Here is a 13,725-nt window from a genome sequence, read left to right on the forward strand (position 1 = left end):
AGGGAAAGGGAGTTTGGCGAACAGCCTTGGCCGGAAGCGGCGCGCTGCGGACTCCACTGAGCTCATGCACCCGGCCCGCGCCACGGAGCCCCCTGACCCCAGGGAGCCAGCGGCGCCCAGCCGGGGAGCTGCCGCCCCCTCCCGGCTCCGCCCGCCGCGTCCCCCCCCCAGCGGCCGCCACACCGCGGGGAGGGCGGGGCTGTGACTGCGGGGCCCCGCCCCCGGGGATCCGCAGAGCCGCACTGGCCCCTGCTGCCCCGTGACGTGCTTCGGGGGCTGCGGGTCACGTGGCTGCGGGGCCCCCCTTCACCCCGTGCCCTGAGCGCCCGCCCCGCATTGGCGGGGCCCCAGGAGCCTCTGCGCCTGCGCTGGGAGTTAACCAAGAAGCAGAGCAGGACCCACTTCCGGCCAGTGTGCACATATGGGAGAGCTCACTTCCGGTGCCCCGTGAGTTGAATCTTTGCGTCACTTCCTATGCCAGGCTGAGGCACCAAACGTCATTTCCTCTGCGGCTGCAGCTCCTCCCGGTGTGTAGGGGAGGGCCACTTCCGGTGACTATAGCCCGCCTCCTGGCGCGCGGGCCGGTGGGAAGGGGAGGGGTCACTTCCGGGTAGCGGGGCCCGTCCCGGCCGCCATCTTGGGCCGGCTCCTGGCGCTGAGGCGGGGTCGGCGGGGCCCGGGGCCGTCGGCGGCGGAGCGGGTCCCTCCATGGGAAGATGCAGCGGGCGGGGGCGGAGGAGGCGGCGGGGTCGCAGGCGGCGGCGGGGCCCGGGCGGAGCGGGGGCGGCGCGGCCTCCCCCGGGCGGCTCCTGAGGCGGGAGCTGCGGCTGCTCGAGTCCATCTTCCACCGGGGCCACGAGCGGTTCCGCATCGGCAGCGCCTGCCCCGACGAGATCAGCTGCGAGTTCGTGCCCGGGCCGGGGGCCCGCGCCGGGGGGTCTGGGAGCCGGGGGCCGCCGCCGGGGCCCGTCCGCATCCACTGCAACATCACGGTGAGGGCGGGGCCGGGCCGGGCTGGAGCGGCCCGGGTGGGGCTGGCTGCGGGCCGGGCTCTAGCATGGCCCGGGGGGGGGCGGTTACCAGCTTCCCCCTCGCACGGGCCGCGCCCCCCCCCCCCAAAACCAAACCGCGCAGCGCCGAGCGCAGAGCCAGGCCAGCTCCTTCGGGCTCGCACCTGGGCCTAAAGCCGCCGCGTAGCCCCAGGCGGGAGTGTCTGCACGGCTCCTCCCAGCCCCGTGGCGTGAGCCCACTCGCTTGCCCTCGCCTCCGAGCGGCGCTGCGCAGGGTTTATTGGGTATTTTGCCGTGTAGCTGTAACCTTTGAGAGGCAACGTTCAGCCCAACCTGCGCTTTCTCCTTGCTGTGGTAGGAATGCTCAGAGGAGCCCCCATCTCCAGGGCTATATTCATCCTCCCTAAAATGATAGTTATAATCTCTTCCCCTAAGGACCTGCGCCTGTAGCGCATTCCAGTTTAAGCTTCCTGTCCTGCACCTGCTCACTCTCTGGGAAGAGCAAGAATGGGCTGGGTGTTTACATTGAAAACTAAATGACCCATCTTAGTCCCCTTTTCAACATGGAGGTAGCTGCTCTGAAATGCAAATGCCTACACACTTCCCCAAAAGGTGCTGCCGGGTTTCTGGGCAGAGAGGAGCTAGAGCAGGGGCAATATGCCATGGAGGGAGAGATGTGCATGGTGTTCCTGTGAATAAATCTCTCCGATCAGGTGGGATTAGCTTCTGGATTAGACCCTGAAGTGTCTGCCCTTTAGACATTCGGCTGTAGGAACTGCTGCATGCAGACTCCACCTCAGCTGGGGCTTGTCTGATGTCAGGTTAAAGCGTTAGAGGCGCTCCTCAAAGCCTGGCTGCATGTTCATTTCCAGTAGCTAGTGGCACAGAGCTGCCTCAGGATGCTGTAACCCACTTCACATGTTATGCTGCGTAAGGTGAAGGGGGTTCACAGATGAGCTCTTCCAACCATTGTGTCTATGGTGCTGGGAATATCGCTCAGAACCCCAGGTGCCACTTGCCTCGGGGGAATGTGGCACCCCTAATTTTGACCTTGTCCACTGGGAGGATTTTGGATTATGTCAGACTCGTGCCTGGTGCCAGTTGTGGTTTGCAGCCTGCTCTGTGGTGTTGGGTGAAATTCCTCAGGTGGGCACCAGATAATCCAGTCTGTCCTGCCATCTCCTGAAACATCAGCATCCTGCTTCAGAGCTCCTGCTCTTTGCTTTCACGGGGAGGATGGCAGCAAGATTGCACTGCACGCACAGAAGCCAGAAGGTCACTGGGCATAACTTTGAAATGGTAAACTGCAGTCTAGCGCAGCCTGCAGTGCAGTGCGCACAGCCCTTGGTGCAGAGTGCAAGTTGGGTTGGTGTGTAAACAGGGTCTGACTGCCGGCTTGCCCTAGTATTGGTGCAGGTTCTGAATTGGATTGCTCCGGCGATTGCAGGAGAAGGACAGTGTTGGCCTGTTGTGACCGGACAGTTGCAGAAGTTAAACTGGCCAAGGTGATTCTTGGGTCTGTCTTCTTTCTGGGGGTCCCAGTGGGAGTTCTGCTGGGAAGAACTGTGTACATGTCTTTCCCCCATAGGGTTTCCATTATTATCCTGTTTCTCAGGACACAGAACGTCCTGAACTAAATGTTTGCAGCAAAACCTCTCTGCTCCCCATCCACGCACAAGGCCTCTGCTCAGGATGTTTGCATGCAGCTCAGAATGAGGAATTTTTGTTGAAAACACTGGTTTGGCTGTGTTTGCAATGAAACATCAAATAGGGACTTGGTCTTTCTGGTGCACATGAGACTCCTGGCTCTACGTGGGCTGGATTTTACAGGACTCGGTTATGGATAAATAGCAAAGGCTGAGAGTTCCCTTTCAGGGAGCAGTTGAGCATGTGCAATAAGAACATTAGCAGGCTGCAGGGGGCTTTGGAGCTGCGGGCCATGTGCTGCAGCAGGCTCATTGACGCAGACACATTTCTTGTACCTAGCTGTTGGGGCCTGCTCGGGTAGGGTAGGTTACAGGCTGAGGAGAAGCTACATTCTGCACTCCCTTGCCCTGGGGCCTATTTCCATGATGTGAGTTTGGGATGATTTTCCAGAGGGCTTGTTTAAAAAGAAGATGTGTTACCAAGTGCTGTCAGCAGAATGCAGGGCAGAGGGGGCCTGCCCGTAAGGGGCTGCCAGGCACTGGGCTGCGTAGGATTCCATTCACGCTCCGTAGGCAGTAGTGTGAAGTGACATAGACTTTGCACCCTTCTTTCTGCTGCCTCCCCATCTGGCAGGGAGTGTAGCAGCACAGATTAGTGCCATCAGAGGAATTGTTTGGTTTGCCTCCATCCGGGAGTAGTCCGGAGGGTGGAGTGCATTTGCGTGGACGCTGTCCTGCTGAGCTGTGTGTTTGTGAGGGAGGAGAGACAGGACTGCAGCTTGCTGCCCCGGTCAGAGGGATGCTCACTCTGACACCCGAGGCTGGGTGGGGTTGAGGTGCACTCTGTAACAATGGCCCAAACATCACCTTTTCCTCTGGTCTCTAGGAGTCTTACCCAGCTGTTCCCCCAATCTGGTCTGTGGAGTCGGATGATCCAAACCTGGCAGCTATCCTGGAGCGGCTGGTGGAAGTCAAGAAAGGAAATACATTGGTGAGGCGGCAAGGTGTGGGGAAGGGCTGGGCGGGGAGAACTTGAGGAGTACGAGTCCCGTCTGGTCTGTGGTTCTCTAGTGTTCTGCCCGGGGTGATTGTAAAGGGGTTTGGAGAGTCAAGCTGAGCAGTTCAGGCTTGTCCAGCTAGTGAGTCTCCCTATGCTCTTCCCTTACGTGGGATGTGGCTTGGTTGCTGGTTGCAGCCTGCAGTCCTGCTGGCAAACAGCCTGCCCTGGGCTGTGCAGAAGCTGCGTTCAGCAAGGAGCTTCTCTCATGACCTCCCCAGGTATCTGAGTTGCATGCAGTGGGGAGAGTGGTGGTGCCAGGGGCTGCTTAGGCTGCACTCGACTGCTGGGGACTGTGCCCCTTTTTCTAACACTGCTTTTCTGTCTCCTTCCTGGGCAGCTTTTGCAGCACCTGAAGCGGATAATCTCCGACCTGTGCAAACTCTACAACCTTCCCCAGCACCCAGATGTCGAGATGTTGGACCAGCCTCTGCCAGCAGAACAGGTAACAGGCCTAAGACAAGCTGCTCTGACTTTGACCTGGGGGAAAAGCCTGCTGAGAAGATGGCTTTTGTGCAGCTTGGTACTGCAGTGACCCTTCTCCCATGTGCTCAGTCAGGGGGATCTGGGGGTGCCCCCCAAAGGAGTCTGTGTTCCAGGGTTGTGGCTTTGGTTGCTCTCCTGGAGCATGGCAGATGGACCAGTACCTGTTTTTGCCCTAGTGCTCAGCAGTGCCCTACAAGAGGGAAGCACACTGCATGGGTGCTTTTCTCGCCCAGTCTCTGGAATTGAATGTGGGTGTGTTTCGCTTCCCTGCCTGAGACGAGTACGTTACCTTGGCAGTACTGGCCAGGTGGCCTGTGCAGTGCTGGTACAGCCCCAGCTTGGTTGGCTGCCCTCTCTGGCTATGTATGCCAGTGTGTCAGATGTTGCCCACTGGGCTTTCTCTGATTACTGCCCCAACTTAACCCTTCACCTCTGAGGCAGCCGTTCTAGAAGGAACAGCCTGTAAAAAGTTTCTGGCTTCACTTGAATTTTGAGCTGAATGCTCAGGGTCAGTCCTCATCCAAGCTTCCCTTGAAGCATTGTAGGGGATTCCGAGGGCTCCACTTGCTGTTAATGAGGTACAGAATTGCATCGGCCCCTGCTCCGGAGCACCTGTCAGCAAGCTTTGCCTGGTGGCAGCTTCCTAGCTGAGGTGCCGCTTGTCAGCACAGACTGTCTGGGTAGCGGTCACTCGGCTGGCTAGCTCCTCCCTGCAGAATGGCAGCAACTCCACAGGGGCCGTTCTGATCCTTGTCTCTGTCCTGCTCCCGTAGAGCACCCAGGAAGAGGTGTCCTCGGAGGATGAAGATGAGGAGATGCCAGAGGTAAGTGCAGGGGGATGCAGGAGAAGTTCACACTGTATCTAGGGGTGGGGAGGGGAGAGCACTGCAGTGAAGTGTGTCAGGAAAGGAGCTGAGGCAGATTAGCCCAAGCAGCAGTTGTCAGATTCAAACCTGGCTTGTTTCTATTCAAAGCATGAGCAGCTCCTTATACTGAGGAGGTTGGGATCCGTCACTGAGCACGTTTGCTCGGCCCTGACGGACTCATTGGGTCTGCTTTACTGAGATCTTGCTGTCCTCTGCATTTGGGTGATATAAGAGGCCCGTGTTATCAAGACTTGCCACTGCCGGGGGGGGTGGGAAGGGATTGTGAGCTGGGATTGGAATCCCTTGCTTGCTGCTTTGTCTGTTTGTACTGCAGTTCTCCAGGGCCTGAAATTTACCAGCTAAGCTCTTTGATCTCCTTGGCATGCAGTTTTGAGTTGCCATTGCTGGCATGGAAATCGCATAATGGAAATCTGACTCCTGGAGAGAGAGGATTAGGCAGGCTTGCGAAGTGTGCAAGCAAGACACTTGGCCAGGAGGTGAGAGGCGGCCATATTTCACTGCAGGCTGGTGAGGACTCAGCTTTGCTGTAACTCCCGTGGGCTTTAGCTGTTGGTTTTCAAGGGGATGGAATAAACCTGACTCTCCATGGGGATGTTTCCTAAGATGCCTCTGGCTAGGATATGGGTGTGCAAGGTTTGCACAGCTTTTCACAACCATTCCGGCAGTCACAGGCCCTGTATAATTAGTGGGGGTGTGCAGTGTAGGGATTATAGTGAAGATGAGACCCTGTTGGATCAGGAATAGGCTCGTCCCCTGAGAGACGATGTTGTGCATTAACCTGATACGCGAGGTCACATACAGTATGTGTAACCTCGCCCACTTTCCCAGCCTGCCTGCGATGTCTACACTCCCTCACGCTGCACTGAGCTGGACCTGTCGGTGGTGAATGGACCCTTGAGAACTGGGTGGTTACTAGCAGTAACTAGAGTCCCAGGTTTTTTACAAAGGTGAAATAACACAAAATGAAGAACCTCACCCTGCAGTTACGGCTCCATCCCACAAGGCTGGGCCCAGCCCCTCACTCCAGGCATTGCAGCTGCGTTCAGGGCTGCAGTGCTGCGCAGGTCTGGCCCAGCCACCCTTCTATGGTGACAGTGCGGGGTGGCCGGGCCAAATGTGAGTAATGGTGCTGTGACTCCATCACAACATTGCTCTCTCACATCTGGCCTGGCCACTGCTGTCCAATGCGGAGTGATGCTGTGACCCTTGTGCCTGGAGTGGGGAGCTGGGCCCAGGAACCACTACTGTGAGGTGAGTGCAGGTCAGACTCACTCTCGGGCCTTTGAGCCCTTGGGGCAGGACTAGGCCCCAGGGGAAGAGTGGGTGGAAATGGATAAAACGCAATGAAAAAATCATTTCCCGTGGTCTTAGCGATAACAGACTAGTCCAGCTGCGGCTCAGGACCGAACTCTGACACCTCCAAAATGACCCGATCCTGGACCCTGTGTCTCCATCACTGTGCTGTGGCCAGGATCACTGTAGGGTGCTGCGCAGGTTAATCCTGTTTGGAGGGTTTCCTAGGCAAAGCCCTTCCCCAAACGCATTGGTTCTCTGGAATAGCAACAGGTGCCCTGGAGAGGTGCTCCCTCGCAGAGGTTTAAAACTCCATCGGGTTCTGCACATAGCGAGGTGGTTGGTGGAGTGGGCACTTAGCTTTGTATGGAGGGACACAGCATCTCTCCTGAGTGACAATAGCTTGGAGCTGGAGCAGTGCACGGGTGTCAGTAGCTGTATGGCTTCAGGGCGGTGCAGTTTGCAGCTCCTGGCTGCTCGTTACCCACTTGCCCTGGAGGCAGAGCAGTGCAGGATGGGCTGGGGGCTGTCCCAGGCAGGTTCCTTCCCTCTCCCTGCTCTCCAGAGGAGTGACGTGCAAGCGGTGCGCTGGACCCAGCTTGCTGCCCAGGTACTGGAATTTCTCATCCCAGAGCTCAGACCTGACTTCCCTCTGCCCCACGCTGGCTTCTGACACCACGGGCCCAGCAGGATCTTGTGACATCTCTGCACATGTTGGGAAAGGAGTTGCTGAGAATTTCCACTGAGGGAGACTGGGAGCCCGGAATGCTCCCGAGAGCCTGCCCTGGGTATCGGAGGTTCTGTAAAACTGCAGCTGCTCAGAGCAGTGGGGAGTGGAGCTGGGTGTCTGGTGTGAGATCCTTCTTCTCCCTGCCCAGGACACTGAGGACTTGGATCACTATGAGATGAAAGAGGAGGAGCCAGTCGACGGGAAAAAGACAGAGGATGACGGCATCGGGAAGGAAAACCTGGCCATCTTAGAGAAAATCAAACAGAACCAGAGGCAAGATTACTTAAATGTACGTGTCACTAGGAGGGGGGCGGGGCTGGGGAGCAGAGGGGCCGAGGGATACCCCGCGGAGCTGCTGCACTGCTTGGCAGAGCGATGCCCAAGCCCCTGTCAGTCCCCATCTGCTGCAAGGTTCTAGCTCCTCGGGTGACTCCTGTTTCCATGGAGGGATCTGCATTTGCTCAGTTGCTCACGACGCTTGTAGTCTGCATGGCTACACGTGCTCAGTAGCTCTGCAGCAAACGTGCTGTCTCCAGCGAAGGATGCAGGGAGAATCCTGGAGAGTCCAAGTGAAGACTACTGACCTTGGGTGGCTTATCCAAAGGAATCTGGTTCGCTTACCTCTAATGCTGCTGGAAGCAAGTGCAGCTGCTTCACCCTCCCCTTGCTGGAATCCAGGCCCCCTGCTCCAGTACAGCTGAGCTGGAGCTCTGCCCTGCACAGCACCAGGAGGTTGGACCCTTCCTGGACTCCTCTCTTCTTGCTGGGATACAGTTGGTGTCTTGCCACTGGGCTGGGCTTGTCTTCGCTGAGCTCGCCTCGGGCTTGCCGCCTGCCTCCTAACCCGGAGGATCTGATGTCTGGGCAGGGGTGGAGATCTTGCAGTGCAGAGGAGGGGGCTGCAGTGCGTGGCACTAATCCACCTGGGCCACATCTCCCAGGGTAGGAGTTCTGGCTCAGGCCTTGACCGTAGTGAGACCAGTGTAACAATGTGATTGCCTCCCCGTCCCTCTTCCCGACCCCCTCGCAGGGCGCAGTGTCTGGCTCTGTACAGGCCACTGACCGGCTAATGAAGGAGCTCAGGGATATTTACCGATCACCAAGTTTCAAGGGCGGTAAGTGGAGACTCGCTCTGGGCCTGGAGGAGGAGTGCTGGGGGCCCTGCCTTAATCTGACTGCTTGTGTGTCATGGATGTGCCAGCTGTACCTAATGGCCAGGGAGAGCTGGTCTGTTGAGCTCCCTATGGCCTAATGGAATGGGCTCCCCAGAGCCGTGCTGGGGGTTCAGAGGAGGTGGAGGCGCTGGACCAGTGATATCACTGTCCGTGTTAGAGGGGAGCAAGGAGCTTGTGCTGAGGGAGGGCCTCTGAGTTGGTAGTTGCTTCCCTGAAGTCTCTAGCTGGTGCGATGGCCCTTTCCGTGTGCATTGGTGGCGGCAGGGGAGTGACTGTCCCCCGCCCCTAAGCCCCAGACTCTGGGGAGGGGCAGTCAGTTGCCGGTGCCCCGTGGGGACAGCCTGCCTAGACAAGGGTGCTCCCTGCGCAGTGCGGATCCTGCCAGGTTGAGCTCATGCTTTCTCCCAGAGGGCCGCTGCTCAGATCTTTGTCCGAACGGCGGCTGCTGTCTCCGGGGGCGCTGACGTGTCCTTTCTCTGCTCTGCAGGAAACTATGCAGTTGAACTAGTGAGCGACAGCCTGTACGATTGGAACGTCAAACTCCTGAAGTAGGTGGCCTGTCGGCAGGGCTTGGGCTGGCTGGGCCCCAGTACCTGGAGCGTGTGTGTAGGGAGAGAGGAGGTGGGAGCTAGGGACTAGAGCAGGAGGTGATGCTTGGCAGACCTGGGCTGTGCTCCAGACTCTGCCACTGAGACTCGCGTGCCCTGCCCAGTCTATGCCTCGGTTTCCCCTATGCTTCGAGGGAGCTGTGGAGCTATTTGCTGTTTCTGGAGCTTTGGCATGGGTGCACACACACACACATCCCCCTTCCACCCTCCAGATGCAGCTTAGGGCCAGGCATGCTTCCCTTGGATGCTCATGCAGGGGGGTCTTTCCCTCTCCTCCCCAGTGTATGATCCTGCTCTTGCCTGGGGAGCGAACCTGAATCCCTTAGTGGTTGTGTTGCAGCCGGAAGGCTTGGGGGATTGCCCTGGGCTCCTGCAGCAGTGCGGAGTCCTGCCTGCCCTGGGCTCTGACCCCACGGGCTCTTCCCTGCAGGGTTGACGAGGATAGCGCTTTGCACAACGATCTCCAGATCCTCAAAGAGAAAGAAGGGATCGACTTCATCCTCCTGAACTTCTCCTTTAAAGTAAGGCCTGCAGCCCCGGTCCCTTCCCGCCCCACTCTGCCCTGCTCGGGTCTCAACAGCCCTCTCTCTCTCTCCTTGCAGGATAACTTTCCTTTCGACCCACCGTTTGTAAGGGTTGTGTCCCCTGTGCTCTCGGGGGGGTAAGTGACCGTTCAGATTAGTGCGCTTGCCACCCCGTGCTTTGGCTGCGGCAGTCCCTTGTCCCGTATCTAGAGAGCTGCCGCAGGGGTGCGGTTAGGTCTCTGCATTAGTAGCGAGGATGGTGGTTCCTCTGGGCTTGTCTGGGGGGTGGGGATGGATAGTCCCTGTATCTCTTTGGTCCAAGTCCCCCCTCGGGGTCTGCCAAGAGCAGTTGAGGTGACGCTCTGATGACTCCACTCCAGTAGGTCAGTGGTCATCTCCCCAGTGTGGTGTTTGCTATTTGTGAATGAAGGCGCTAGAGAGGGAAGGTGACTGTGGCCTTTCCCGGGGGAGTGCAGGGCCCAGGCATGGGGGTGTGACTGTGGAGGGGATGGAGGTGAAAGGTGCTGGAGCCCTGCTCAGCTGCTGTCTTTGTAGCAGCTGACTGGTGGTGATTCTGTAGAACTGCGATCTCCCTTGGAGGGGGAGCAGTGACTAGTTACCTCAGGCTGCAGGGGGGGAGGGACTGGGCATTGCTGCAGGAGATCGGTATGACTGTCATCTTCCCTCCCAAGGTATGTTCTGGGGGGAGGTGCCATCTGCATGGAGCTGCTTACAAAGCAGGTGAGTGTCTCGTCTCCAGCCTAGGCGGCTACATTGCGGGAACGCCTGTGCTCTCAGCGGTGGCCAGTGTGTGCCCTTAAGGCATGTGAGCGGCACTGGTGCCAGGAGCCCTGCGGGTGTCTGAAAACCCTGCCGCTAGCGTTAATGTTCCCGCACAGCTCTGACTCCTCGAGTGCCTGGCGTTCTGGGGCTTCCCTGGCTTGTACAGTGCTGCTGCCTTTCCTTTGGGGGAGGGAGAAAACATTTGCTTACAGGATATGGCAAAATGTTCAGTTGGTGGGCGACAGTGCCAAGCTGCAGGGAGAATCCACCATAGCCCAGCGCGTTGTTCTCAAGCCGGGTGGGGGAGGGGAGCACGTGAAGAGTGCGAGGCGCTGAAAGTTTCACCGCAGTCTTAAGCAAAGCAAATCTCTCCTCTTCCCCCCGCACCTGGAGTTAGTGTCCCAGCAGCCTCGGAGAACACACCCCAGTTCTCTAGGGCTGGCGTCGTTCTTGTTCTTTTCACTTGTAAAGCCCAGGGTGAAGAGGGGTGAGCAGCCTGCAGCCCAAGGGTGGGCGGGTGGGCTGCTGACCCTCCAATAGCCATACCCCAGCACTGCTGATGGGGCCTGCCTGGACCCCTCAGCAGAGCCCAGCTGAGAGAAGCCAGCTCCCGCCAGCCAGGACAGGACTGGCTACTGCCAAGTCACCGGGAGGGCAGGTTCCCGCCACTCACTGTTTCCCCTTGTTTTGCAGGGCTGGAGCAGTGCCTATTCTATCGAGTCAGTGATCATGCAGATCAGTGCCACGCTGGTGAAAGGGAAAGCAAGGGTGCAGTTTGGAGCCAATAAAGTAAGCCCCGGCCTGGAGCAGCAGGGGAGGGGGGCGGTGCATGTTTCAGCATAATCTACTCTGTGGGTGCAGGTTAAAGCCAAGATTCCCAGGTGCCTTCCATACTTGGGAGCTGCTGTTTCCTTGGCTGACGCGATGAATCAGATGCCAGCAGTGTGCTTTGTCCGGGGCTGTGGGATGGAGCCAGGAATCCCAGCGCGAGGCCCCTGTGCTGTCGTGCCACGCACCTGTGTCTCAGCACCCTCAGAAAGGGTGACGGGGCTCAGGATGATGCGCTGCATTCTCGTGAGCTCTAGAGTGGGGGCTGGCGACCCTGTGCAGGTGGGATAAGGCGCAAGCTGACTGTCACCATCAGCTCTTAGGTGCTGGTCCCAGAAATGGGTGTAAAGTGACTTGGGGTGGGACATGCCATGGTGCTGGCCCAGTGCAGCAGGTTAACTGACCTGACTGTCCCTCTGGCTTCCCCTGCAGAATCAGTACAGCCTGACGCGAGCACAGCAGTCCTACAAGTCCCTGGTGCAGATTCATGAGAAGAATGGTAAGGCCCCGTGTGTGTGTGTGGGGGGGTGTCTGTCCTCCCTTCCCATGGGGCTCCTGCGGGGCACAGCAGAACAGACAGTATGTCGAACCTGCCTCTGCCCACTTCAGAATCACTGCTTGAGAGCAGAGTGACTGAGTGGGCTGCACCCAGTGTGTCTGGTGAAATGCCCTGGGTCCCAGTTCCTGCATAGACCTTGCTGCAAAGCCTCCTCTCTTGGCACGTGGGACGGACCCTTAGCTCACTGCAGAAAGAGACCGAATGTACGTGTGTGTCCTGCAGGGCCTCTGTAGTGGCTGCTAAGCAGGATGTCTGGCCTTGTTAAAATGTTCCTGCACCTGGCTCACGATGTCTGATTCCATAAGGCTTTACCCATTTAGCCACGTGGAAGCTAGAGCTGGGGCAGAGCAGCATTGCGTCTAACAAACCCAGCTGGACTGAGAACGTGCTCTCTGAAGAAGTGCAGCAGCTCAAGGGAGCTGAATGTCTAATACCTTACTGGGCCTGAGACTGAGATGAGTTGCTACCTACACGGTTCTCTCCTGTTTGATGAAACTATCCCTCTCTTCCTCCTTGGCTTCCCAAATTCAGGTGCACTGGGCATATTACGGGGTGGGTTAAATTTGTCTTGTCAGTGCTGGTCCCCAGCTAATGAAACCGTGTGACACTCCAAGCTCATGCTGCCGGCTGAAAACAGCTCTGCTGGCAAGGCGAGAGCTGGGCGCTGCTTGGCCTGGCTGGCCTGGTCCGGCAGAGCTACACCAGGTATTGGCTGTGGAGAGTATCGTCCTGCCCTGTGTGTGCAGCGTGCATCCCTTGCAGTGCTTCAGGAAGCTGCAGGATGGGCAGAACCTACAGTCAAGGCATGGGAGGGGGAGGAGAGACTGTCCTCCCCGTCTGCCATCCCAGAGCTGCATGGTCTGGCGTGAGGCACTTGTCACATGGAAGGTTGCAGGAGTCTGGTGGGACTGTTCTGGGGAGTGTAGCTGTCGTACTGGGGTGAGACTTGTCCCTCCCATGGAGTCTTTGCTCTTGTTGCAGGCTGGTACACACCGCCCAAGGAAGACGGCTAGCATTGCCAGTTGGCTACTGCGGAATGCTGTCCTTGGCTCATGAAATGCCCCTGTGGCTCCCTCCTGGGATGTGATAGCTCTGCCTGTTTGCAGGACAGTGGCGGCTGTTATAAACTCGACGGGAAAAACTGTGTAAGCAGTTGGACTGATGTGAAACTCTTGCTGGACCCTCGCTAGCAGGCGTCCTTATTAAAACAACTCTTGAGCCTCTTGTATCGCTGGAAACTTTCGACTCCGCTCCAGTCTAGAGCATCCTCCTCACCTATGCTACGGATTTAATTTATTTTCTTATTTCATGTACACTGCTTTTTTTGGTTACAGTGTATGATGGATGTGTATGGAAAAATGTATCTTTGGAGAAAAATTACAGTTTGTTAATTTGAAAATGCTGGTCTATTTTTTTCTCAAGTTACTGCTGAGCTGAGTTCTACGCTGCGGGCGCAGCATACCGCTCTGAGCCCCAAGCCAAACTGTCTTCGGTGTGGCCCCTGGCCAGCTGTGTGGTCGGGGGGGAGTGTCTTCTCAACTGCCCATTCTTATGGATGGCCAAAGTGTGCTTGAGATCAGCCCTTCTGAAATCCCCCCAGGAGCCCTGACTGGGAAAGTGGGACGCAAACGACTCTTTGAGCACCTGAATTCCATGCTGTAAGGGAGAGGGGGGAGCTTGCTCATCTGCTAAATCAAGAACAGATTTTCCTTCAAGAAACCACAGAGTTTCTCACTTCTGGAGAACAGATACAGATTACAGCTACTTGAGCCTGTGCTCACCCTGCTGTGGGTGAGGGGTTTGTCTGTGCTTGGGGGGAGGGGGCTGTCAGCAGCACTACACTTGCCCAACTCTGTAACCTGGTCTGGTATTGTCTCTGCCAGGGCTGCTGCTCAGTAAGACATGGGTGAGCAAAGCACCTCCCACACTAACCTGGCTAACAGCTGGGCCAGTTGTTCTGTGCTCCCTGTAAATGTAACAGACCATCTCTACCTCCTAAATGAGTGAGGCAGGATTACAGGCTGAAAGGGCAACCCTGTTTCTCCCCACCCCAAATCCTAGGGGTTCTGATGAACTGATTATGGCAGCTGGGCTCTGTCCTGTCGCTCTGACTCCGTTTCAGAAGAGGTTTACGACTCT

The 13,725-nt window shown here is 57.4% G+C and overlaps 1 protein-coding gene across 2 annotated transcripts; it reads left to right on the forward strand.

Annotated features, from left to right (window-relative positions):
* Positions 1-504: 504 nt before the first annotated feature.
* Positions 505-12,985, forward strand: UBE2Q1 (ubiquitin conjugating enzyme E2 Q1). Of its 2 annotated transcripts, none has more exons than XM_039512448.1 (13): positions 505-527; positions 3,543-3,647; positions 4,054-4,158; positions 4,973-5,023; positions 7,258-7,398; positions 8,140-8,224; positions 8,772-8,832; positions 9,323-9,413; positions 9,495-9,553; positions 10,109-10,157; positions 10,893-10,988; positions 11,460-11,526; positions 12,568-12,985. In XM_039512448.1, exons 3-13 carry the CDS (start codon positions 4,129-4,131, stop codon positions 12,597-12,599), a joined length of 762 nt encoding a protein of 253 aa, XP_039368382.1. In that variant the 5' UTR covers positions 505-527; positions 3,543-3,647; positions 4,054-4,128; the 3' UTR covers positions 12,600-12,985. The 2 variants fall into 2 exon arrangements, with proteins under 2 accessions (XP_039368382.1, XP_039368381.1); XM_039512447.1 differs by lacking the exon at positions 505-527 and adding an exon at positions 702-992.
* The last annotated feature ends 740 nt before the right edge of the window (positions 12,986-13,725 follow it).

Source organism: Mauremys reevesii, linkage group 24 (assembly GCF_016161935.1).
Source record: "Mauremys reevesii isolate NIE-2019 linkage group 24, ASM1616193v1, whole genome shotgun sequence".
In the NCBI taxonomy this organism is placed as follows: domain Eukaryota; kingdom Metazoa; phylum Chordata; order Testudines; family Geoemydidae; genus Mauremys; species Mauremys reevesii.

What these genes read in the sequence shown, in the direction of transcription:
- UBE2Q1 (XM_039512447.1), top strand. Translation starts at nt 717, where the DNA reads ATGCAGCGGGCGGGGGCGGAGGAGGCGGCGGGGTCGCAGGCGGCGGCG. An exon ending in TGCAGTTTGGAGCCAATAAA is followed by an intron (nt 10,989 to 11,459) that starts GTAAGCCCCGGC and finishes CTTCCCCTGCAG; the next exon opens with AATCAGTACAGCCTGACGCG. An exon ending in GCAGATTCATGAGAAGAATG is followed by an intron (nt 11,527 to 12,567) that starts GTAAGGCCCCGT and finishes CTCTTGTTGCAG; the next exon opens with GCTGGTACACACCGCCCAAG.